We start from the raw sequence: 26,378 nt of genomic DNA, 5'->3' as shown, positions 1-26,378 counted from the left end.
GGGCAAAGCAGCATCAAAAGTCACTTCTGAGCATGCTCCGCCCAGTTCCAAAATGGCGGCAGTGCTACTTCTGGTCTGCTATTTCTGGCCCAGTCCCTTATTTCTCTGACAGCAACTTGGCAGTATGATTTTGTGGTTATATATCTTGATTTTATTCTGTGAACTGCCCTGAGACCCCCAGGTATAGGGTGGTATATAAATTCTAATAATAATAATAATAATAATAATAATAATAATAATAATAATAATAATAATGTCTGATTTGGCCACAGTGATGCATGCCTTGGTTACATCCTGTTTGGATTACTGTAGCACACTCTACGTGGGGCTGCCTTGGAAAACCACTCAGAAACTTCAACTGGATCAAAGAGCTGCAGCCAAATTGTTGACCAAGGCTGGTTATATGGAGCATACACAACAGCCCCACTGGCTGCTTGTGGGCACAATTCAAAATGCTGATTATCTTCTATATATATAAAAAATGTAAACTGGGTATGTTCCTTCCTCTCCAATGTTCAACAAAACCGCTTGACTGATAGAGTTGAAATTTGGACACAAAGTCAAATGTAACTGCACGAGTGACACCATACCATTTTTAAAGACAGATGTCACACCTGTGCAACTTAAAACCCCCCAAAACCTGTGTTTCAGAACACACTGATCAGATCAAAGTGCATGCTGGGAAATAGAACAGAGAAGCAGCGTCTCCATTGGCTGCAGACAATCGGTGACATCACAAAATTCCACAGCAACCAACTGAAAACAGGCCTTTTGCAGCAACAAGGCCCAGCATTGCCCAGCCGGGAGAACTGACTAGGCTGCACCATTGCCCAGCCAGGAGAACTGACTAGGCCGCACCATTGCCCAGCCGGGAGAAATTTTTACAGAACACGCGTATTGGGGGGAATTATTGTGTGCAAAATGAAGGGGGACTCTGAAGGTGAGGGGACTCTGAAGGGAGACTCTGAAGGTCCATTTAACATAGAAAGGTCCATTTAACACAAAAAGCCACAGCAACGAGTGGCAGGGCCAGCTAGTGACATATAAAGCCGAAAGCTATGTGAAAAACCATATTCCCTCATATGAACCTGCCCAGGCTCTGAGGTCTTCAGGCCCTTCTCTCTGTCCCGCCACCCTCCCAGGCATGCTTGGTGGGGTCATGGGACAGGGTCTTTTCAGTGGCTGCTCCCAGACTCTAGAATTCCTTCCCTGGAGAAGCTAGACAGGCTCCCTCCTTGCTGCCCTTTTGCCATGTTCCAGCAAGACTTTCATGTTCCAGAAAGCTTTTGGGAACAGACTGTTTTTATTGAAAGATCTGGTGCTATACTGTTTTTATTGCAATTATCGGTACGGTTTTTACATGTTTTATATATCATTTTAATTCTATCAATATTCAATTGTTCTTTTAAATGTTCTATGTTTTCAGTGGTTCTTGTTTTTAATTGTAGGCTGCCCCATCAGGGGAGAAGACAGGGTATAAAAAATGTACTCAAATAAAAACCCATAGTTCTTCTAAGAAAGAATGCAAGAAGAGCTTGCGGGATCAGGCCAATGGCCAATTTAGTCCAGCATCCTGTTCTCACAGGGACCAACCAGATTCCCGAGGGAAACCTCCATGCAGGATTTGAACACAAGAGCAATCTCCCCTCCCGTGGTTCCTAGCGACTGTTATTCAGAAGCATTGCTGCCTCCATGTTTAGAGGCAGTGCTACGCCATTGTGGCTAGTAGCCATCGATACACCTCTCCATGAATTTGTCGAAGTCTCTTTCAAAGTCGGTGTCTGTTGCTGCCCTCCTGCGGGGGCCAGTTCCACAGATTAACAATGCACTGCATGAGGAAGTCTTGACTTCAATCTGTCCTGAATCTTTTAGTGTTCTAGTGTTTTGCGAGAGGGATAAAACCACTTCCGCATCCCAACGGAGGTGGTGTTGTGGGCGGGACCCTTCTGCACTCTTGCGATGGGGCTGGGAGTCCAGCCCCTCGCGTGCAGTGAGTTCCTGCCTACGTCACGCCCGGGCTGACCAATAAGGTTGGCTAGGGGGCAGGGCCTCACCCCCCCTTTAAACAGAGCGGAGGCGGGAACTCTGCCTCTTTGCCCGCTTCCCCCTCAGCTGTTCGGATGTTTGCTAGCATAGCAAGACCAGCTGGGGCCACCACCGCTTTGCTCCGTGCCACCTTGCCTCCTGCCTGTTTAGCCTTCGCTTGCCCCTTTCGGATCACCTACCCGCCCACCCTTTAGGCTAGGCTGACGCTGCTATGGACTTCGGTTGGTCGCCTTGGTTGGCCAGGGGGCCTGGTAGGACTTTTCCCACTTGGGCTAGCCAAGATGGTTTTTTCGCCTATCTCAAAGCAATTCGTCACAACTTTGGTTTGGCGGTTAGGCATTGGAAATTAGCATAAATTACGTCATCATCTGCCCAGAGAGTAGTGAAATATTCCGATAAAGGTGTTGGGGGCGGAGCTTGTCCTGAGCCTGCGGAGGTCAGGGCCTTAATGGCAGCCACAGAAAGCGGTTCCGGTAGATGTACACCACTGGGCTCCTTTCTGGTGGTTAACTTCTCACAGACTGCAACACACGGGTTGCAGTCAGATTTAGTGGTTAGGTTTCAATGCTTAAGCCAATACCGCTCAACATCCGTAACCAATAAAGTTGTGGCCTTTTCGCCCAATTAAAATCTATACAGTGTGTCTTGTGTCTTATTTCATGGGAAGGAGGGTCATTGCCACACAAAAGCTTATCTCTATCCACTTTCTCCATGCCATCCATAAATTGAAAAAATTCTATCATGTCCACCTTTTCTGCTTTAGAGGATAAACAATGAAGGAAGCAAGCTTCTTCTTCACAAAAGTTGCTCCAGAGCTGAGGCCAGCCTGGCTACTCTTTCCTCCCCAAAAGCACAGAGGAAAGCTGCCAGCCCGGTGTTGAACCCTAAGCATAAATCAACCTGCGTGACAAGCCTAGTGAAATAAATGGTGCTTTTCCTGACCTGACAGCTGTGCAGATGCTCTGCTCAAGACAGTTTGGAAATGATGGATGGGCCAGAATGTGCCAACCTGGCTTTTGGGAACGTGCTTTATACTGAGCGGGTGTTGTCTACACTGACTGGCAGCAGCTGCCCAGGGTTTCAGGCAGAGGACCATCCTCTGGAGTCTGGGATGGAGCCCGGGACTGGGAAAGCAGATCTTACACACCATGGAGCTACTGCTCTTGCCCAAAGATGCTGGAAGATGCCTTAAAGCAGGGGTGTCAAACTCAAATTCATCGGGGTCCGCATCAGCAGTTTGGTCACCCTCAAAGGGCCGGTTGTATCTGTAGGACTATGTGTACACTCTTTATTATCATAAATTATTGTCACTGCATTCAATTATTCCGATTTTTGTAATAATGTAAGTAATAACTAGCTCTGAAAGCGGAAACAGTCAGAATAATGGCAAGTAGATATTCAAATGTACAATTATTGTACAATTTATTGAAAAATGATTTTTGATAACTGCACTGGGTGGTGGAGGCTCGCTAGGATTTCATGCAGGACCTTTGCAGAGCTACTAGTACCTGGAGATGCTGGGGTCCTTCTGCATGCAGGACAGATGTTCTGCCAGTGAGCCACCACCCTTCACCAAAGGGACTGGCTGAGGTTGACTCACTGGAGCTGCTCTCCTGGTTCCAGGGTTTAAGGGCCAGAAGAGAGGGAGTGGGAGGGAGAGAGGAAGGAAGGAAAGAGGGGAGAGAAAGAAGAGTAGGAAATAAGGAAGGGAATAAAGAAGGAAAGAAAAAGAAAGAGGGAGAGAAGACGAAAAGGGAGAAAGAAGGAAGGAAGTAGAGGGAAAGAAAGAATAAGAATGAGGGAGAGGAAGAAAGATGGGAAGGAAGGAAGGAAGGAAGGAAGGAAGGAAGGAAGGAAGGAAGAAAGAAAGAAAAGAGGGAGCAGGAGGGAGAGAGGAAGGAAAGAGGTGAGAGAAAGAAGAGTAGGAAAGAAGGAATAAAGAAGGAAAGAAAAAGAAAGAGGGAGAGAAGACAGAGATAAAGAAAGGAGGAAGGAGAGGGAAAGAAAGAATATGAAAGAGGGAGAGGAAGAAAGAAAGGGAAGGGGGGTCGCCGCCTTGATTGCGGGCCACATGACGAGGGCCACATGACGAGGTCTGGCGGGCCGGATTTGGCCCCCGGGCCTTGTGTTTGACACCCGTGCCTTAAAGCAAGCCAGACCTTGGGGTCCACTGAGTCCAGTTTGTCTGCTCTCCAGAGTTTCAGGCAGGGCAGATGCCCAGCCCGAACCGAGAGATGCTGAACCTGGGACTACCTGGATGGAAAGCGGATGCTCTGACCCTCAGGTACAGACCCAAACAATGCCTTGATGGGCTTCCGGTCCTCCAAAAGAGAAGTAGTCTATCTGGTGCTGTTGGACACAAACACCCATTGTCCCTGACCTCTGGCCATGCTGGCAGGGCCTGCAGGGAGCCACAGTCTAAGACAGGGGTCGGCAAGGCTTACTGACCATGGGCTGGATCACTCCCACGGAGATCGTCCGTGGGCTGGACCGGCACAGTACGACGCCGGAAACTGCATCTGTGCATGTCTGTGGCGCTGAAAATCGCTTCTGCGCATGCCCAGACACTGAAAAGCATGCCTGTGCAGAAGCGTTTTTCGGCGTCTGGGTATGCGCAGAAGCAATTTCCGATATCTGCGTGCATGCAGACATGATTTTCCGGCGTCGCTCGGCGAGTCCCTTCACCGCACTGTGCTGGTTTAGCACAGCACATGGGGAATCGGCGAGTGGGTGGCTCAGTTTGGGGGATGGCTTGTGGGCCGGTAAAACGGTCTTCATGGGCTGGATCCCACCCATGGGCCGCACGTTGCCAACCCCTGGTCTAAGAGCGCCATGTTGGCTCCCCTTGTGCTTAGGACCCCCCCCCCTCGAAAACCACACTAGGCGTAATCCACATGTCCCAAGATTGGTCTCCCCATTTTCTTCTTATTGAAAGGCACTCTTGGTGTGGGGCTGCAAACTCCATTCGCAAGCCTCCGTGTTCAGAGGCAGTCTACTACACAAAAAACAGTTGCTGGGGATCATGTCCCGAGAGCAGGCTTCCTGGATGTTCACTTAGATGGGCTTCTGGACCATCCAGGATTAACTCTTCTCATTTTCTTAAATTTGCTTGCAATGCTGGGAGAGGAAGTGTCTAACCTTTTCTCCCTGGGGCAATGCTTGAGATCAAAACAGCCCTTTCAACACACTGATTTCCCCATTCTCTTCATGAGTGGGAAATCAGGTAGCCCTAACGGGTGCTTCTGCAGAGGGGAAAGAAAAATACCGTAAGGGTCTTAAAGTACGCAGCAGCCGAAGTACGCGAAGGATCCCCAAGATCTTAGCCCCGCCTGCCGACGCCATGGAAACGATGATGTCGATGATAGACACGAAAACGAGGATTCCGTCCAGGACGTTCCAGCTGCTCTGGAGATAGGTGTTTTCCCCGGAGAAAAAGCCAAGGGCCACGACCTGAAGGCAGAGAAGATGGTGAGGATTAAGAAGCCGAAACAATAGCTTGGCTGATCCTCCCGTTATACAGAATCTTGGTTCACCGGAAGCTTTCTGATACCGACTCCCTTTGAGCAAATGGGGCACTGCCCTAACATCCTCAGTCTAACCTCAACCAGACCTTGCATGCCTACATTCTTCTTCCCAACCCATCCAGGTGACAGGATCAGGCCAGCAGTAAATCACACTGCGCACGTTGGAGAAAGCTCTTCATTAGCAAGAACGGGATCTGCACAGACCTGGAGAAGTGTCAGGTCCAATGAGCACAGCAGCTCATCATCCCTGGTAGGTCTTGACCCATGGATCTGCTGCCGAGACTGAAAATCCCAGCCTCCCCACAGCCATCTAAGTTCCCTCCTCTCCAGGGTCCCCCCCCAAGCAATCAGAGACTGTGCCTGTGTGAAGCCAACCCTCTCCTCTGCCATTTTCATGCCTCTTCTGGTTCTGGGAGACAAGCGGGGAGGGGAGATTGTTACAGCAGGAGGGGGAGATACTTGTGGCTCTTTGCCAGCCAGACTCATCTCTTGGCCTCCCTCCTCTCCTGCTTCTGCCTTTTCTCTGCCACAGATTCCCCCCGCTCACTGAGCGCTGTTACCTTCCAACATCTCATCTTCCCAGTCTTCTCCCTTTCTGACCACTCATTGTCTTCCCACCAGCAATCCCCAGTGGTAGACTAAGATGTTAGATTCCTTCCTTACAAACTGATAACACTTTACAGAGGAAAACTGAACGGAACAGAGTATAATTTGAGGAGGAAGGAATAGAGAGGGTTTTCTTTCTTTCTTAGCTTCAGCCTTATACAGGACAGGAAGACATTCAGCTCAATATACACAGGGGAAACTCCCTAAGGTCCACATAGCCAATTGGACCATGTGCTACCTCAGCAAAGATCATGTCATTATGTTTGGTTGCTAAGCAACAGCAGCACCCCTCTTTTTTTTAAATTGCAACATAATGACCATTACTAACAAAGGTAATAGATTTCATGACTATGAAACTTCAGACTGTAGGGAGCTAAAATTTTTGAAGGCCCCCCTCATGCATCAAGCATCACTCTCACTTGACTGGAATAGCGCAGATGGTAGAGCATGACTCTTAATTTCATGTTGTGAGTTCGAGCCCCACGTTGGGCAAAATATTCCTCTATTGCAGGGGGTTGGACTAGATGACCATTGTGGTACCCTCCAACTCAACAGTTCTATGATCTTTTGTGCTAGATTATGCCCTGCAGATTATGCCCTCTTTACCACAAGGCAGCATATTTACCAGAACTATGAAATCTCTCTTCATAGGCTAAAGTGGTGCACACTACAATTCTACCATCTCAGTCAACCATCCCATTCTGCATAATGGGTACATTGGTTTTCACTGTACACACATATAGTGGAAATAAGACCAGGACCAAGCTCTGATGGCTTCCTTTCTGCATGCCTTCTGGTTCAGCTTTACCTTGACCATCATCTCGGCGACAAAGATGGCAGTGAAAATATAGTTGGAGACGCTCAAGAATATCCGCTCCTGTAAAAATAATAATAATGGAGGGAGGGAGAAAAGGTATGAGCGAGTGGGCAGACTGCTCAATCCACAATGCCATGTGGTTACCCTCAGGGCGGATATATATACAGTGGTACCTCGGTTCTTGAACATAATCTGTTCCAGAAGACCATTCGACTTCCAAAATGTTCAAAAACTAAGGCGCAAAGGGCTGGCTGCAAGTTCAATGGAAAAAATAGAAAAACATCCAATGGAAGCTATTTGACTTCCAAGGTGCATTAAAAAACGGAAGCATTTACTTCTGGGTTTTTGGTGTTTGGGTTACAAAGTGTTCAGCTTCCGAGACACTCGAAAACCCGAGGTGTCTGTGTGTGTGTTTGTGTGTCACTTGATTGTAGAAAACCCCCTCAAAGTGGTTTAAAAAGAAGACAAAACTATAAAGTTGTTGATAAGAGCAATGAACAACACTAATTTAAGACTTTCAAAAAGGTAAAACAAGAGTAGGATAAAAACAGATGAAAATTTGCATCATCATTCTAAACTTTTTTTGGTGAGGGAAACCCAAGTATGACAGGCTTCCACGGCTTCTGATTGGCTACAGGAGGTTCCTGCAGCCAATCAGAAGCCACACTTTGGTTTTCAAACATTTTGGAAGTCAAACGGACGTCCGGAATGGATTCTGTTTGACTTCCAAGGTATGACTGTAGAGATCTTTCTCCATCTGCATCTGTGTTGGATTTGTTTTTAGACATTTTGGTTGTTTTATCCAGTGCTCCCCCCCCCAAATGTTTAGGGGTACTCTCATTTTGACTCAAGAAAATCACCATTTTATAGTTCAAATCGGGGAAAATAAATACAGTAAATGGACAAAAGTACAAAGATTCACAAAATGTGTAGGGGTATGCGTTCCCCTGCGTCCCCCCCCCAGAAAAAAAGCACTGTATATATATTTCTACATCACTTGATTGTAGAAAAAAAGTGGTTTACAGAGAAGAGAAAACAATAAAGTTATTATTAAGAGCAATGAACAACACTAAGTCAAGACTTTCAAAAAGGTAAAACAATAGTAGACTGAAAACAGATTGAAACTTGAATCCACATTCTAAACTTTTTTTGTGTGTGAGGGGAATGAAGTTTCGATGAATTCAGTTGGACTTCCTTTGTTTTAGGAAATTCTGCATAGGACTGAAGCTTTAGCCTACTTAAGAAACAAAACAAACTTTGCATAATGTAGTCACAGGGAAGGACAAATACATAGTTTATTTAAGGATTGTTTTTAAATCCTGCTTTTCAGCTTTAAAAAAAACAACCCCCTTTTTTTTTTGCTGAGTCCAGGCTTACAAAAGGCATGATGTGAAAGGGAAAAAATGGATGGGGAGAGAGGAGGGCAGCCTGAACAATTCCTTCAGCAGCAGCAGAACACGGCTGCTACATTCTGCCTCCGTGAGTGGTCGAGACGCCACATTTTATGCTAGCTGCAGCTTCCAGACCAACCTCAAGGGCAGCCCTGCAAAGAGCACATTGCAGTAGTCTATCCTGTAGGGTGCCAGAGCACAGGCCTTCTTCCCAGTCCTTGAACTATGCCTCTTGCTTGGCCAGACAGAGGATGGAGAGATACATGTGTGGATGAGTGTGGAGAGAACTCTGGCTTTTGAGAGGCTGGGATGTAGCCTACGGTACAGATAAGAATTAGCCACACCCTGGCTTTCCCTCCCCTACTGGCTCCCCTTCTGCATCTGGCCCAACCCACATCTGGCACGGCCTCAGAAGGCTTCCTATGAGGGAGGGCTGAAGAAGCTTCACCCATATTTTCCAGGGATATCACTGATTTGGAGAAGCCGTGCCGGTTTCTGATTTGATCCCCGAATGTCTCACTTTTTCCTTGGGATGACCCTATTTTCATTGGAGAAATGTTGGAGGGAATGGAGTTATCTGACTCCCGAGCTGTCTGAAGGCAGTCTTGTATAGTTGTGTGTTTCTTTTATAAAAAAATTCAATGTTTTATGATGTTTTTACATATGTTGGAAGCTGCCCAGAGTGGCTGGGGCAACCCAGTAAGATGTGTGGGATATAAATAGTAAAATTATCTTTATGGAATGGGACGCCCCTATTTTCATTGGAGAAATGTCGGAGGGTGTGCATGGGTGGGTGGGGGATCATGGTGCTCCTATGTTTTTGGGCTCCAACTCCCATCGTTCCCAGCCAGCATGACCCAATGCAATCCAACACCAAAAGAACCTAGGTCACGTACAGTTCAAGCATAAACCACAAAAAAAACGCAACCTGCTGAGAAAATTACATACAATATATGTGGATCCTAAGGTTGTAAACCTTAGAAATACTTGTGGTATTCCTGGTTATAATCTTATGTTGGTATGTATTTATAATATCGAATAGATCATTTTGTTATATGAATGTATAAGAAGAGGTTTTCATTCGCATCTTTTTACATCACTTAGGCCTCAAGCGGCTGAAGAAGCCAAAAGGCCAAACAGGTTGTTTTTATTCCGGAAAACCTTGTTCTGCTTGCATCTACTTATGTGACTTCGCACTTCATGGGATCCGCATATATTGGGTCCTTTTTGAACATTTGTTGTATTACTTTATTTGGACTTACATGACAGAGCGGTTGAGTGCCACTGCTATTTACTACATTGTTTACCCCTAGGTGGAGATAAATTAGACATTATATGTAATTTTCTCAGCAGGTTGCGTTTTTTGTAGCATGACCCAATGGTCAGGGATGATGGGAGTTGTAGTCTTGGGCAGCCACATGACCCTTCTCCCTGCTTTCTCCTTCCGCTTAAAGTTTTCAGGCTGCAAAGCGCTTTTTAGCATCTGATCTCCCAGCAATGGGGGCACTTTCTGGAGCTCACCATGCTGTTGGGGTCAATATCCGGCCTCTCCAACGCGATGGTGATGCAGTTGAGGAAGATGAAGACGAGAACGATGTGGTCGAACATCTTGTGCGCGATGACCTTCTGGCAGTTGGCCCGAAGCCTTGAAGACGAGAGCACAGCTGCTTACCACTCTGATGCCGCTCCTGAAATCCCTCCGCTGGCTCGCGGATCTCGTCCCTCATCATTTCTCTGCGCTTGCTTGTCCCAATACACCCTGGCCCATGGCCCTCATTCCATCACTCAGAATCTATGCTTTTCTCCCTCACCGCCCCTTATAACCGGAACCTACTCTGTCATGTCCTACAGATCTCCTGTTCCCTTCAGAGACATTCTCCCTTGCTGCCCCTAGGCCTGGAACTGAGCCCCTATGGGGTTGTCCACCCTTCTGTTTGTCCTGCGCAGGGTTGTGCAAAGCTAGTAATAACTCCAGGCTAGGTGGGAAGCGTAGGCTCCACTTTAATAATCTTTACCAAAGGGTGCCCCTTTGCCTCTAACAGAGAGACACAGAGTAGGCCCATGCCAGTGCTAAACTATGGAACTCCCTCTCACAAGAAGTAGGGATGGCCACCAATTCCGATGGCTTTTTAAAGCTATGTAAAACTAGCAGCTGTCGGGAAAACACCTGAATCCCAAGCGGCAAGATTTCTAAACATTGCAATTTCCCTTGGGAAATTCGCAACTGCTTCCTGATTCCCCCCTCTCGCCTGATTTTATGTATTTTACATACTGTATCCCAAATGGCCTCTGTCCTGTATACCTGAAGGAGCGCCGCCACCCCCATCATTCTGCCTGGACACTGAGGTCCAGCTCTGAGGACCTTCTGGCGGTTCCCTCACTGTGAGAAGGGAAGCTACAGGGAACCAGGCAGAGGGCCTTCTCGGTAGTGGCACCTGCCCTGTGGAACACCCTCCTATCAGATGTCAAAGGAAATAAACAGCTACCTGATTTTTAGAAGACACCTGAAGGCAGCCCTGTTTAGGGAAGTTTTTAATGTTTGATGTTTTATCGTATTTTTATTTTTATAATTATTATTCTGTTGGGAGACGGCCAGAATGGCTGGGGAAACCCAGCCAGATGGGCGGGCAATAAATAAACAAATAAACAAATAAACAAATAAGCAAATAAGTAAATAAATATCCGGTCACTGAAGTCTAAATAAATCATATACCCCTTTTCTACTAATGTAGTCATTTTGCTTAGATAACCTATGGTCGCCTTTTGTCCCCCCCTGCCTTTTAATGAACTTACATATTTTAATACTATGTACCTTTTATATTGGGTTAGCCATTGGTAGTTAGAGCAGACTCGATGGAATTAATGAAGGTGACTAACTTAGGTCCACCAATTTCAATGAACCTAATGGGGATTGTGTCTGATTATGGTTGGTTGACTGTAAATAAGTTATATTTGGATTTGGATTAGGGCGAGGAGGAGAGGATTCTCCCATCCCTGCTGAGGCGCTCTTACCGATTCTGAGGTGAAAACAAATAGAGTGACCAGTCCTCATGAGTCTTGCACCACTCTGGCTTGTAGGGCTCCAGGGCCTTATGAATCCTGTAGCAGTAACTCTGGATGGAAGACAAGACTTTTATTATATCCTTCCTTTGAGCGGCCTGGAGCTCTTTGGAGGAACGGCAGGAGAATGAGAAAATAAGGCATTCCCCAACCTTTCACATTTGACGCCCAATTTCTTGAGCGAAGGGTGCCAGCTGCCAGCCGAGCTGGGCATTGGCTGAAAGCCCTAGGGGCTCAGAAGGATCCCTTCACCGACCTGATCCAGTTGAATAGCTCATCTCCATGCCTCCCGCCTGGCCCCCACATGGCTATTTTGGTGAGGGTCTTGAATATATGAAAACCAGGCTATGGATCTATGAAGTCTACAGATCTATAATGTCTATATCAGGGTGGTCCAACTCTTCATATCAAGTGGGCTGTGACACTACTTTGACATGGAGGAAAAGGTAAAGGTAAAGGACCCCTGGAAAATTAGGTCCAGACAAAGGCGACTAGGAAGTGCGGTGCTCATCTCGCTTTCAGGCCGAGGGAGCCGGCATTTGTCCACAGACAGCTTTCCGGGTCATGTGGCCAGCAGGACTAAACCACTTCTAGCGCAATGGAACACCGTGATGGAAACCAGAGTGCATGGAAACACCGTTTACCTTCCTGCTGCACTGGTGTGCTTTCAAACTGCTAGGTTGGCAGAAGCTGGGACAGAGCAACGGGAGCTCACCCCGTCGCAGGGATTCAAACCGCAGACCTTCTGATCAGCAAGCCCAAGAGGCTCAGTGGTTTAGACATGGAACCCATGGGCTGCACACTGCCTTGTTACATGGAGGGGGATTGGCAAGGCCAGATCCTGATTAGCTTCTACAAATGTGGTAGCAGTTTTATTGCTGCACCACTGGGGTATGAATGAAATAAGCCAGCCATTCTCATCCCCAGATGTTGTTGGACTACAGCTCCCATCATCCATAGCTGGCAGGACCAGTGGTCAAGGATGTTAGGATTTGTAGTCCAACAACCTTTGGGGACCCCAGGTTGAGAAAGGCGGCAGTAAGTAAATAATAAGATAGACACCCCCTGTGTACATTAAGGGCCACTGGCGAGGAAGGAGGTCCCGCCTTCCGTTCGCCGGTTCTGACTTACGTCCTCCATGTCGTCATCGTAGTCGAGCGTGTCGTCCTTGTGCCCATCCACGTGCAGGTAGAACTCGCTGGGCACGTGGAGCATCTTGCCATTGCAGTCCGGGTACTCGGCGGGCAGCATTGCCACGGGGCTGACGCTCAAGGGGTGGTGGCGCACCCCGGGGACCTGGAGGAGTTCGGGCATCTCCAGGGCGCCTCTGCAGTCCAGAGACTCCGCCCGGCGGTGCAAGGGGGGCCGGCTGACAGCGCTGAGCTTGGCATCCTCTGCCTCGTCGTCGGTGCTGCCTTTCCCTTCCCCCGAGAGCAGGGACTCGCGCTCGCCACACTGGCTCTTCTTCTTCAGGCTGGGCGCTCGCCCGAGGCTGTTCCAGCTGGACCGGCGGCTGCCCCAGTTGCTGCTGGTGCCCCAGTTGGCACAGGGCGAGCTGCGGAGGCTGGACTGAGAGAGGGCGGGGAGCAGGTCAGAGCTGCCAGGAGAAAGGGCTGGGGAGCCTGGCATCCCAGCACCCATCAGCCCCTGCTAGCATGGACGGCCCCCAGGGATTATGTGTGTCCGGAGATAGATTGAGAGCCACAGTTTCCCCACCCCCGGCCAGAAGAAGGCAAGCAACCCAGGGCAAGTCAGGGCAGGGGATGCCATCATGGCAAGGAGCCAACGACAACCTGGCTGTGAGCCATGGGCGATGATAAGGCTATTCCATGGAGGGAAAGGTTGTTTTGGGCCACTAGTCATGATGGCAATGGTCCACCTCTGAAGGCCAGCTTCTGGGCGTGACAACTGGGAAGAGTGCTGTTGTGCTCAGGCTTGCTCCTTGGCCACATCCTGTGGAAACAGGGTGGAAGGAAGAAATTAAGAACAGGCTGCAGGATCAGGCCAGTGGCCCATCCAGTCCAGTGTCCTGTTCTCACAGTGGCCAACCGGATGTCTCTTTTGGGAAACCTGCAAAGCAGGACCGGAGCACAAGAGCCCTCTCCTCTTCTGTGGTTTGCAGCAGCTGGTTTTTCAGAAGCATTGTTGCCTGCAACTGTCGGGGCAGAACATAAACATCAGGGTTAATAGTTACAGGTAGGTAGCCGTGTTGGTCTGACGTAGTCGAAACAAAATAAAAAAATTCCTTCCAGCAGCACCTTAGAGACCAACTAAATTTGTCATAGGTATGAGCTTTCGTGTGCATGCAGACTTGTGTATCTGAAGAAGTGTGCATGCACACGAAAGCTCATACCTATGACAAACTTAGTTCGTCTCTAAGGTGCTGCTGGAAGGATTTTTTTTATTTTGTTTCGATAAGGGTTAATAGCCATTCAAAGATGTGCCCTCCATAAGTCTGGCTTACTAAACCCTACAGTTAGTTGGCTTACCAACAACAGGGTGTCTGCGCTTTTGTGAATGGCTGCCGTTAATGAGGCAGTGGTGTAGTTTTCTGCTTTTCCGTTCCCCCTGACTTCCCTGTTTGCAACCTCCCCACCTGCTGAGTTCTACAAGGGCAAGAGCATATTGCACCGATCCTGGCCTGACACCGCACTGGCTACCAATGAGCATCCGGGCCCAATTCAAAGTGCTGGTTTTGACCTTTAAAGCCTTAAACAGCTCGGGAATGACCACAATACCTCAAAGACCACCTCTCCCCATATGAACTGACCCAGATCCTGCAATCATCCTCTGAAGCCCTTCTTTGTGTGCCTCCTCCATGTAAGGTCCAGGGGATGGCAACGCAAGAACAGGCCTTCTCTGTGGTGGCTCCCTGTTGTGGAATGCTCTCCCCAGGGAGTCTCACCTGGTGCCTTTACGATACATCTTTAGGCGCCATGCAAAAACGTTCCTCTTCAACCAGGCCTTTGGCTGACTGATATCCTATAGCCTTTTAACTTACCTTCCAAGTCCCGGACTGCAGAATCCGGGACCGGCAGCCGTGTGACAGCGGAAGTTGCGTCGACGTAACTTCCGGTGTCGCTTTGCCCTTCTATGGGCACAAAAAATGGCCGCCGCCGGCTTCAAAAGTAGCTTCTACGCATGACCGGAAGTACGTCGACGCGACTTCCGGTGTCGGTGTCGGCGGCGGGCATTTTTGGTGCCCGTAGACGGGCAGGGCGACACCGGATGTTGCATCGACACACTTCCGGTCATGCGTAGAAGCTACTTTTGAAGCTGGCGGCGGCCATTTTTTGTGCCCATAGAAGGGCAAATCAGAAAAAAATGGCTGCCGGCAGGAGAAAATAACGGAGAAAAACGGGAGACGAAGTGATACGGGGGACCACCGGGAAAAGGTAAGTAAAAACGGGGGTTTCCCAGGGAAAACGGGGTACTTGGCAGCTATGTTTTAAACATGTCTTTGGGAAGGGGACGTATTGTTTTGCTTTTAATTATCTCCTTGTGTTTTATTTTATTCTGTGAGCTTGGTGGGGCAGTGCCCCATTTGCCATAAAGGACCTGCCTCCACTGGGTAAAATTTACATTCATTGCTCCGCCCACTTTTGCCTCTGCCTCCCCCCACTTGCATGCAGCCCCTGGACAGCTGCCCAGAAGGGAATTGGGCCCCTGGGCTGAAAAACGTTCCCCACCATGGGAGTAGCTCTGTTCTGTGTCACCATCCAGCAAACCTCCCTCCACAGGTGAGAAGGCACCCCCTTGCCAATCTCTGCGCCCAGATTGGTGGATATGAGGAGAGGCAATCCATCAAAAGATGGGGGTCCCAAGTACTTTGTGTGCCCAATTGCAAAGCAGCCTTCACCCGCCCTGCTCTGCCCAAATGCCAGCTACCAGCAACACTTGTAAAATACCATGGACTTTTGGTCGAAGCTCAGCGGGTCGATCGAGGCGTTGCTCCCTCTTCTGGAGTCCGCAAAGGGGTAGACGGCATCCATGTGCGGGGAACACTTTGGGGTGGGCATGGGCGTGGCAGCAGTGCGCATGATGATCGGAGGGGGCATGCTCCCCTTGCCCTCCAGGTGGCCATTGGGGGTGACGGCGAGAGAGTACATCTTCAGCTCTGGAAGATGGAAAAGCTCTTGTCAAGGGCATGGTCAGAGCAACCAAATTCTCAGCAGCTGCCTCGGTATGACGGTCACCGGGGATGTGCAATGCTATTCTGACTTATAGCTGGATACTTGAAGCACATGGACCGAAAGCAGCACTGAAAACTTTCTCAATTGGATTGCCCCACCCTAAAAGAGAACATCTAGGATCTAGACCAGTGTTTCTCAACCAGTGTGCCTCCAGATGTTTTGGGACTACAACTCCCATCATCCCTAGCTAGCAAGACCAGTGGTCAGGAATGATGGGAGTTGTAGTCCCAAAACATCTAGAGGCACACTGGTTGAGAAACACTGATCTAGACATCATGAAGATCTGACGTTCTTTTCCTCGCAGAGTGCCTTCCCCCAATGACAGCTAATGCCTTCTCCAGCAATCAATGACAGAAGCAAACAGGCTCCCATTTCCCAACGGATCTGTAATTTGAATCAGCTGGAGAACAGAACTCATAATGTCCTGAAATGTCCTTTTTAGGACTTTTAATTTTTCATTGCTTTATCGGCTGCTTGGTTTCGTGATACACAATCACACTTTGTCCGTACAGTGGAACCTCAGTCGTCGAACGTAATCCGTTCCGGAAGACCGTTCGACTTCCGAAACGTTTGACAACCGAGGCGCAATTGCCGGTCAGCAAAATCCATTGAAAAAATGGAGAAACGAGCCTCGGAAGCCGTTCAACTCCTGAGGTGCGTTCGAAAATGGAAGCATTCCCTTCTGGGTGGTCGGCATTTGAAAGCTGAAACGTTTGACTTCCAAAGTGTTTGACAACTGAGGTTCCACTCTATCTCATTTTTTGGAATTTTAAAATTGAATGTTATTGTATTTATATTGTTTTTACATAAACCATGTAGAGGATTTTTATGACAGTGAAAGGTAGAAGTCTGGGGTGGGGATTTTCATAAAAAGCTGATAGGGAAACCCCCTGGGGTGTTTGTAAGTTAGAAGGCAGGCAGCTGAGCAGGGGGCTGGCTGGCTGAGCGCACACTCGTTTCGGTTGGGCAGTACCTCGATCACCGCAATGGACTTGTAGGTGCCCCACCATGGGAACGGCATCCCAGCTTACCAGAAGCACGGAGTTCCTTCAGCTTCTCAAGCTCTTCCTCAAAGTTGATGGATGTCTTGTCCTCATCGGTGTCGGATCTGTTGGCATCACCCTGTCGGAGGGAAAGATGGGTGGGTGAAGAGAAACCGAATTAATTTGCAATGCTGAACTCAGCAGTGGCTGGCACCTAGAAGAGACTGCTAGGATGCAAGGCAGGAGGCCAACAGCAGGTGGAGCAAGCGTCCATGAAAGGTCAGAGCCAGAGCCATAGGTGCCATCTCGCGTCAAAGATTGTGGGTGCCCACAACGAAGGGTTTCGACATTGCCCATTGACTTTGTAGGGGCCCTTTGGAGTTGGCTCCAGTGGTCAGAGCCAATTGCAGGCAGGTCCAACTGATTCGAGTTTCATCTCCATCCTCCTTTCTACAAGGGCAACTTTGAGATGGAAGAGGAGGAGGAAGCTGACAGCCGAGATGGCTGAGATGGCTCAGACGGGGAATGTGGTCACTGGACTAAGCACAGTTCCCCACCACCCTGTTTTGGGTTCTGCATTTAATGGCCTTGCAGCGCCCCCTTTAGTTGGCTGTGTGCATGACTTCAGTTCTTCCGAAGGTCAGCATAAAGCATTTTCTTCTACCTGTCCATGCAGCCACTCCATAGAGGTGATTGTGTGTGTGTGTGTGTGTGTGTGTGTGTGTGTGTGAGAGAGAGAGAGAGAGAGAGAGAGCGAGAGAGAGAGAGAGAGAGAGAATACTCTGAGCATGCACACTTTTGGATGGTAAACTCACTTAAATCATAGAGCAAGTGGGGGCTACAGGAAGAAGCGATTCGCCTATGAAGAAAGGTTGCAGGGTTTGGAGGTTTTTAGTTTAAGTAAGAGGCAACATGGTGGAAGTTTATAAAACTAAGCATGTCATGGGGAAGAAGGATCGAGAAAAGTTTTTCTCGCTGACTGGAACTCATGGACATCCGGCGAAACTGAACGTTAGAAGAATCGAGACAAATAAAATAAAGGATTCCTTCATGCAGAGCGCAGTTCATCCAGTAGGATCCCCTTGTGTTCTGAAGAAGAGGGGATTTGCTTCCGCTAGCCTGGGACTAAACACTTTCTTGGGATCAAGCACCACTTTGTTGCTAGAAAGGATAATATATACATTTTTCTAAATGTCAAAGCAGTAAGATGAGCTTCTGTTACCAGGCAGTGCCCTGCCAGCAGCCTCCTGACTAGAAAACATTTCTAAGAATAATCCTCCAACATTGGAAAGGCCAAGCATGAAAAACTGGATAGAAGAACTCCTGCAACCAGCAAGCCATGAGAAAACCCTGCTCTATAAACTGCATGAAAATACCAGCTTCCAAGAGATTTGGAGCGCATTTTTGGAACTCTCCATGTCACGCAATGCACACAACTAGGAGAACTGGGAGGCTCAACACTGGGATAGAAATGTCTCCATCTTAAGCGTTTTTAATCTGCGACGTGAGCCGAGCCTGGACTCTCATTTCTCCTAAACCTTATCGGAGAGGGTGAACCTGGACGCTGCGTTACACACCAAACTACTAGACGTCAGAAACCAAAATGCTGTAACAACAAAAACAACAACAAAGGGGTCAAGGACTTTAAAAGAGGATTAGACAAATTCATGGATGAGAAGGCCCATGGGGACTCCGCTCTGCCTCCACTGTTGGGGGGGGGGAATGCTTCTGAAAACCAGTTGCTGGAAGACACAGGAGGGGAGTCTTGTGTTCGGATCCTGCTGGCAGGTTTTCCACAGGCATCTGGTTGGCTGCTGTGAGAACAGGATGCTGGATTAGATGGGCCATTGGCCTGACCCAAGAAGCTCATCTTATGTTTTATGAAGGCCAGAAGGAAGGAGGGGAGCTAGGAGGTGGCGGGGGGGGGATCAGCCAGTGGCTTTTTTGGGGGGGGGGTCAACTGTGCTAAATGTGCAATCTGTACTTGAGCTCTTTTGTAACGTTTTATTTTGAAATATTTTAAGACAATATTTGAGTTCCCTGTTAATTACGTTGCTCCGAACTTGTACTTTATAATTTCACTTCCTCCAGTAAACTTTTTATTCTGGCTTGTTTCATTTGATGTTTTAATGTGGGTTGTAAACCGCTTTGAGATCCCCCACCCCTTAAAAATATACGGCGTGGTAGAAATGAAAAGAAAAATAATAATGAATAATAATCATGTTCAACCAAAATCTGCTTCGTTGCCGCCGATCAGTTTCAGACCCCTCGCCCTGGTTATGAAATTTAGATTCAAGGGACGGAACACACAGAATATACATGCAGAATTCAACTTGTTCAATCTTCCTTCTGAATGAAGCTAAAGGAAGAGGGAGAACAGATGGCTTTGGTACTTTTTTCCTGGAAATCTTTTGTACTACCAAATGAATAATTCAGGTTTTTTTTAAAGGGAAAAAAAACTTTTATGTACATTTAAATCACAGCCTGTAACAGCTCCAATAGGAGCCATTAGTCGCCAGCAACAAAACACATCCCCCTTTTCCCTTTCTTTCTGGGTCTATAATTACATATTTATGGAGAACGTCACACAAGGCTGCCAATTCCCAGCTTTGTATATGCACACCATTAACACAGACAGGAAGCTGGAGGATCTGGAAGAGAGCCCTTCAGCTTATGCAATACGTTATTTTGCTGAATGAAATTAATGCATCACCATTCTTTTCTCTTTGCCTCCTCTAAGAAGCGGGGGGGGGGGGGGAGGAAGCTCAGATTCTGCGTTAGCATGTCTGATGTCAGGGTTAGGGATCCAGTGGCCACCCAGATGCTGCAGAAACGACAGGAGTTGTGATGCGGCAACATCTGGATAGCACCACATTGGTCAGTTCCAGAAGATGACAGACAGACAGACAGCTGTGTGAGTTTGCTCTCAGTCATGAGCTTCATGGCATCCTGAGCAAGTTTGCAGATGACACCAAATTGGGAGGGGTGGCTACCGTTAATACCCCAGAGGACAGGATCACACTTCAATATGACTTTAATAGATTAGACAACTGGGCCAAAGCAAACAAGATGAATTTTAACAGGGGGAAATGTAAAGTACTACACTTGGGCAAAGAAAATGAAAGGCACAAATACAGGATGGGAGACACCTGGCTTGAGAGCAGTACATGTGAAAAGAATCTAGGAGTCTTGGTAGACCACAAACTTGACATGAGTCAACAGTGTGATGCAGCAGCTAAAAAAGCCAATGCAATTCTGGGCTGCATCAATAGGAGTATAGCATCTAGATCTAGGGAAGTAATAGTACCACTGTATTCTGCTCTGGTCAGACCTCACCTGGAGTATTGTGTCCAGTTCTGGGCACCACAGTTCAAGAAGGATACTGACAAGCTGGAAGGTGTCCAGAAGAGGGCAACCAAAATGGTAAAAGGCCTGGAAACGATGCCTTATGAGGAACGGCTTAAGGAGCTGGGCATGTTTAGCCTGGAGAAGAGAAGGTTAAGGGGTGATATGATAGCCATGTTCAAATATATAAAAGGATGTCATATAGAGGAGAGAAAAAGGTTGTTTTCTGCTGTTCCAGAGAAGTAGACACGGAGCAATGGATTCAAACTACAAGAAAGAAGATTCCACCTGAACATTAGGAAGAACTTCCTGACAGTAAGAGCTGATCGACAGTGGAATTTGCTGCCAAGGAGTGTGGTGGAATCTCCTTCTTTGGAGGTCTTTAAGCAGAGGCTTGACAGGCATATGTCAAGAATGCTTTGATGGTGTTTCCTGCTTGGCAGGGGGTTGGACTGGATGGCCCTTGTGGTCTCTTCCAACTCTATGATTCTATGGCTCAGCAGAAGTTTGAACTCGAGTCTCGCTGGCCTAGGTATAGATCAGACTCCCTCGAGTGGTTGCAGACTCTCTTTCATTGGAAGTTATTAAGCAGGTGTTGGATGGCCACCTGTCATGCATGATCTAGTTGAGATTCCTGCATTGCAGGGGTTTTTTGATTGGATGATCCTTTGGGTTCTATGAAATACGATTGGTGGGAGGCAAAAGTAGGCAACAAATGTGATTTTTACCTTTTTGTGTAATTTTTAAAATGAAATTCACTTCAGTCCACATTCTAACACAAACCTACCTATTTCACACTTCCCCAAACTGTATGTGAACTGAAATGTAACTTTGCTTCAAAACTCACATCCCATCCCCCTCTGAATTTTGTGATGCAACTGTTTGAATTTTGTGTCGCCAAATGTGTTCAGAAAGGCATCCTCAGGGCCGGATTTAGGTCTGATGAGGCCCTAAGCTACTGAAGGTATATGTCCAGATGTCCTTTGTCAACAACAAATTGTCCCTGTTTTTGGTGTTGAATATATGCTATATGGTGATTTACGGACCTAATAGGTGTCTAAAATACATAACAAAGTATGCATTTTATCAAAGTAATTGTTGAATTGAAACCAGTGATATTTTAGGGAGCAGGCTAGCTGACAGGGCCCATTAATTACACCATAGGAGCCTACACAACACAAAACACTGTTGCTGTACGTAGGTTTTATTTTATTTGTTTGTTTATCTTATTGTTGTTTAGTCATTTAGTTGTGACTCCATGGACCAGAGCACGTCAGGCACTCCTGTCTTCTACCGCCTCCTGCAGTTTGGTCAGACTCATGTTGGTGGCTTCGAGAAATTTACATCCAGGTTTTTTTTCTTTAATTTTTTTGGGGCCCCCCAAGAGAGTGGGGCCCCTAAGCTATAGCTTGTTTAGCTTACACGTAAATCTGGCAAGGGAATCCTATTAGGGGAAAGTTTGCATGCTTTTAACACAACGAGGAACAGTGACCCACTATGGAAATGTCAACCAGCCATTCTGGGCTACCTGCTAACTAAGGAGCCATCGGCCAGAATCCCGGATAAGAAATGCCTTCATCTATGTTCCCCCAGGTTCTGCAGCCATCTTTCTCCCTCCCCACCCTCGAATAAAATTTGAACGCCAACCCACAGCCAATGCCAAATGTCCAGCGTGATTCTTCGTTCCACCCATGCTGCTGATGGAGGCTAAATCCACATTTTAAGACCCTTCGCTGCCTTCTCTTCGCCGTCCTCCTGGGTGCCCAGATGCAATTGACCAAGCCCAGTGCCTGCCTGGCAGCCAACTCTTTCTTAGATGTGTCCATCAATCCCAGTCAAAGGGTTTGGTGCCAAAACTGATGTGCCAGAGAAGAGGCGGACGATTGGAAACAAATAGAGCCAATACACAGCTGCTGGTATGGCACAACTATCCATTTTTTTAAAAATAAAAAAAAATATTATTTAGGAAAAGCCAGCCATTGGAGAAATGGAAATGGAAGCTGTGAATGACAGATAGGGCCACCCTCTTCCCAGAAAATCTGGGCTGTTCTCCCAAATATATGTTTGTATATCCAACCTCTGCCCCCACCTGGACATCTCTGACGTGAACACAGCTGAGGATCAGATTTCAGCATAAGCTCCAGCGCCGGCTCAGAAGGCACTCTGGCCAAGAGCTGGACATTAATTCAAAATGGATTTAAGTGTTCTGGATTCAAACTCAGCTAAATGGCTACCAGCCATGGTGGGAACATTCTCCTTCCACTGTCAGTAGTGCTTTTGAATACCAGTTGCTCTTCGGCTCAGGTCCTGCTTGCAGCCTTCTGCATCCAGGGCAGCTGTCTACCAGCTCCATCTGGTACGCAGGCTGAGACCCTACCTGCCCGCGGACTGTCTCGCCAGAGTGGTGCATGCTCTGGTTATCTCCTGCTTGGGCTACTGCAGTGCGCTCTACGTGGAGCTACCTTTGAAGGTGACTTGGAAACTACAAATAATCCAGAATGCGGCAGCTAGACTGGTGGCTGGGAGCGGCTGCCGAGACCACATAACACCGGCCTTGAAAGACCTACACTGGCTCCCAGTACGTTTCCGAGCACAGTTCAAAGTGTTGGTGCTGACCTTTAAAGCCCTAAATGGCCTTGATCCAGTATACCTGAAGGAGCGTCTCCACCTCCATCGTTCTGCCCGGACACTGAGATCCAGCACCGAGGGCCTTCTGCCGGTTTTTTCTTGCCCCATCCCTGGTGACAACTAGCATTCGCTACATCTGTGTGGATGCGGAGGGATGCCCTCATCGAATGTGTCTTTAAATTCGCTACGAGGTTGCCACTGGAGGACCCGTCACCAAAGAGGGAAGCCATCCCTAAGGGAAAAGACTCCAGCGGCGTAATCCCAAATGAAATTAGGAGAAAAGGGCCGCCAAGCTATGACGCAGAGGCACTCCTGCCTGCCGTAAGGGAGCAGAGTGCCTCGTCGCAGCAGTTTGAGTCAATTAGCCAGCGTGATCTGAGCTAAACTTAATGAAGCCCCTCGCCAGCGACCATTCTGCCATTTTTAATTCAATCAGCCGGAGCTAAACGCGCAGGATTCCCCCAAGCAAAATCCCCGCTCTTCAAAGGAGCTCTAATTGAGGCTTTCTCCCTCACGCAGGCGGACAGCGGCAGCAGCTGCCGCCACCAATTCCCTCAGAGCGGCAGCAATTATTGCCTGACAATGGCAAAAGGAGACAGAGGGCAATGCAGAGAATCTGACAGTCTTGGGGATAGGCCAGAGTTTTCGGCCTCAAATGTTATTTTGGCTAAAAGTAAAAACACTAGGCAGAGCGGTGCAGCTTGGATTGGTGTGGTCCACTGAGCCTCTTGGGCTTGCTGATCGGAAGGCTGACGGTTCAAATCCCCGCGACAGGGTGAGCTCCCATTGCTCAGTCCCAGCTCCTGCCAACCTAGCAGTTTGAAAGCAAGTAGATAAATAGGTACCACTCTGGGGGGAAGGTAAACGGTGTTTCCATGCACTCTGGTTTCTGTCACTGTGTTCCATTGTGCCAGAAGCAGTTTAGTCCTGCTGGCCACATGACCCAGAAAGCTGTCTGTGGACAAACGCCGGCTCCCTCGGCCAGAAAGCGAGATGAGCGCCGCAACCCCATAGTCGCCTTTGACTGGACTTAACCATTCAGGGGTCCTTTACTTTTTACCAAAGTCCACCCCACCCACCCCACCCATGACTACCCTAGCACAATGTTTCCCAAACTTGGGTCTCCAGCTGGTTTTCGACTACAATTCCCATCATCCCTGACCGCTGGTGCTGCTAGCTAGGGATGATGGGAGTTGTAGTCCAAAAACAGCTAGAGTTGGGGAAATCCTGTCCCAACACAGATGACACTGGCCACCACAGCCTTCTGTCTCTCCTTCTGCCTGCCTCCATAAGGACGTAAGAGTAGTTTTCTGGATCAGGCCAGTGTGGCCCATCTAGTCCAGCATCCAGTTCTCACAGTGGCCAGCCAGATGCACCCTGGGAAACCAGCAAGCAGGGTCTGAGCACAAGAGCTCTCTCCCTTCCTGTCGCTTCCTGCAACTGGTGTTCAGAAGCACTGATTTCTTCTGCCATGGAGGCAGAGCGCATCGTTCATCATGGCTAGCAGCAATTGATAGATGCACCCTCCATGAATTTGCCCTCCTCCTCCAAGTTATAATCTAATGTGATAAGTTAGACATGTATATTTTACCATCATGTACATCTTTATATCCTTTTGATTGCGTTTTTTAATTAACATTTTCTACAAAAAAAGGATGCTTATTTTCCCAAGTCAACATGATGGGCATCAAGGCAGCAAAGGCAGGTTCCCATTTTATTCCAATAATCCTGACCGTGGTATGTTTAATTCAGTTTAAAATGCAAAACTACGGGTGCTAGTAGCCCAAAGATTAAAAGAAGAAAAAATCCCTGCCAGAGAGGAATGGCAAAACAAGCTGATGGACTGTGCTGAAATGGCAAAGCTGACTGGAAAACTCAGGAACCAAGAGGACAACAACTTTATAAAAGAATGGGGAAAATTTGTAAGTTATCTAGGATAAGCAGATGGAAACATTGGCAGGATTTCGATTCTGCTTGTAGTGTAAAAAACACCATGGACAATATGGATTTATATAAAATTTAGAGCATGGAAGAATATGCAGTTGTAAATGTTCAAAAGGGGACCCCATGGAGGGGCTGGGGGAAAGTCGCGGGATTCGGAGTAATCTCTGTATATGGATATATATATATATTCGGATTGTTGTAAATTTTGTATTTGTAAAATCAAATAAAAATGATTTTTTTTTCAAAAAAAACTTTTTTAAAAAAACTGCAAAACTGCATGTCATTCATAGAATTGTTGACTTGGAAGGGGTACCAAAGGTCATATGTTCCAATCCCCTGCAATGCAGGAAATATCAACACATGGTTCCCCACCCAATTTGAAACCATACCAGGCCCAGCTTAGCTTTGCAAACAAGTTGGCAGTTCTGTTGCTGCATCACATGCTCAGAGTATCTCTAATTCTTTCTTTCTTTTTTTCAACTGAGGCTGCCAAACTTTTGTTTTCCCCTTGAGCATACTAGGAATGTGGAAGCAGCTGCAAAACATGGAGTGGCAGGGGAGGAGAAATTGGCTATCTAGAGTCCCCCGCTCCCCCCGGCATACGACGATTAAATCCAGAGTCCAAATTTACTAAGTTACCAAGTTGCACTACGGCCTGGTTGGTGAAGGAGGGCGTTTCAGGCTGTTGGCAGGTTACAAACATACACAAAATAACCTCAGTTACGAACACAATGGTCCATTATATAAACAGGCGTAAGCGGCTGCTGTAACAAGTCGTTCAAGAATTTATAGAGACAGTGTAAAATAACATAAATGGCACAACCACGTGTTGCAAAGTATCAGAAAAGGACTTAGTCCAACATGCTTCTTCAGTAAGCATGTAGCTATGTATCATAAAGGAATATCAAGTCAGTCTTTTACCACCCAAAAAACCAGTAATAAATTTCACAATGTTAAGTACATGATACATAGCTACATGCTTGCTGAAGAAGCCAACTGTGGCGAAACAAGGTATATAATCTAGGAACTTTGTCTTCACCTTCACCTGTGGATATTGCGTAACAAGGCCCCAAGAAATCCCAATAACTCACAACGGACACAATAATTATGGTTTGGTTTTTGGGCATTAATTTTGGCCACAACTTTATTTAAAATACAAATTAATTTTGAGTGTTGGCTTAGGCTTTGGTTAATCCTTCTGTCCTCCCTAAGGGACAGGACCATTTCCATCTGACCACTGGGTCAGGACCATACCATCTGCTCGGTTGAGCAGGACCAATTCCATCTGACCATTTGGGTCAGGACCACTCCGACTTACCTCGCGGTTGGTAAGTCAAGTAAACACCCCAATGGATTGGAGGTACGGTTTCCCAGTACTCTCCTTCCCCCAAAGAGTGTTCCCCGAGGCTCGGCTCTGTAATGGACACACCATCCTTGCTTAAGGCTGGATGATGGACTAGAGGCCCTGAGCCCCAGGATTCCTTTAACGAAATACTTCTATAAGGAGCAAATAATTGGGGGGTAGGCCTTTAGGCCATGCCCCTCCAAAACCATTTAACCAAAGCCTAACGGCCAACCTAACAAGTTGTGACAAGATTGTGACAGATTGCTCGCCAGTAGGCGAAAACCACATGGCAACAGCCAATCAGCCAAGTGGAAAAATTCCTACTGGACTCCTGAATACAGGCAAGCATTGTCGGCTAAGGCCTAAATTCAGCGGCGGGTGGGTGGGGATTCGAAGCTCTCCGAAAGGACTGGGCAGAAACGAAAGTAAACGGTCGTTAAATTAGATGTGCCTGTCAATCAAACTCAAGGCACGCCCCGTGACTCAGTTTAACATT

At 47.6% G+C, this 26,378-nt stretch overlaps 1 protein-coding gene across 3 annotated transcripts in view; it reads right to left on the bottom strand.

Moving 5' to 3' along the window:
- Nucleotides 1-26,378, bottom strand: part of CACNA1H (calcium voltage-gated channel subunit alpha1 H) — a 172,502-nt gene that overhangs the window by 45,358 nt on the left and 100,766 nt on the right. For all 3 annotated transcript variants that reach the window (XM_035130681.2, XM_060282381.1, XM_060282380.1), the window contains 7 exons: nt 16,669-16,759; nt 15,353-15,561; nt 12,576-13,013; nt 11,397-11,497; nt 9,906-10,029; nt 6,985-7,053; nt 5,312-5,496 (listed from right to left, as the gene is read on the bottom strand). In XM_035130681.2, coding sequence (XP_034986572.2) covers nt 5,312-5,496; nt 6,985-7,053; nt 9,906-10,029; nt 11,397-11,497; nt 12,576-13,013; nt 15,353-15,561; nt 16,669-16,759 — 1,217 coding nt within the window. The remainder of the gene's footprint in view (nt 1-5,311; nt 5,497-6,984; nt 7,054-9,905; nt 10,030-11,396; nt 11,498-12,575; nt 13,014-15,352; nt 15,562-16,668; nt 16,760-26,378) is intronic.

This window comes from Zootoca vivipara, chromosome 14 (assembly GCF_963506605.1).
Source record: "Zootoca vivipara chromosome 14, rZooViv1.1, whole genome shotgun sequence".
Taxonomy (NCBI): Eukaryota; Metazoa; Chordata; class Lepidosauria; order Squamata; family Lacertidae; genus Zootoca; species Zootoca vivipara.
The sequence above is the reverse complement of the archived record's forward strand: the minus strand, read 5'-3'. Positions and strand labels throughout refer to the sequence as shown.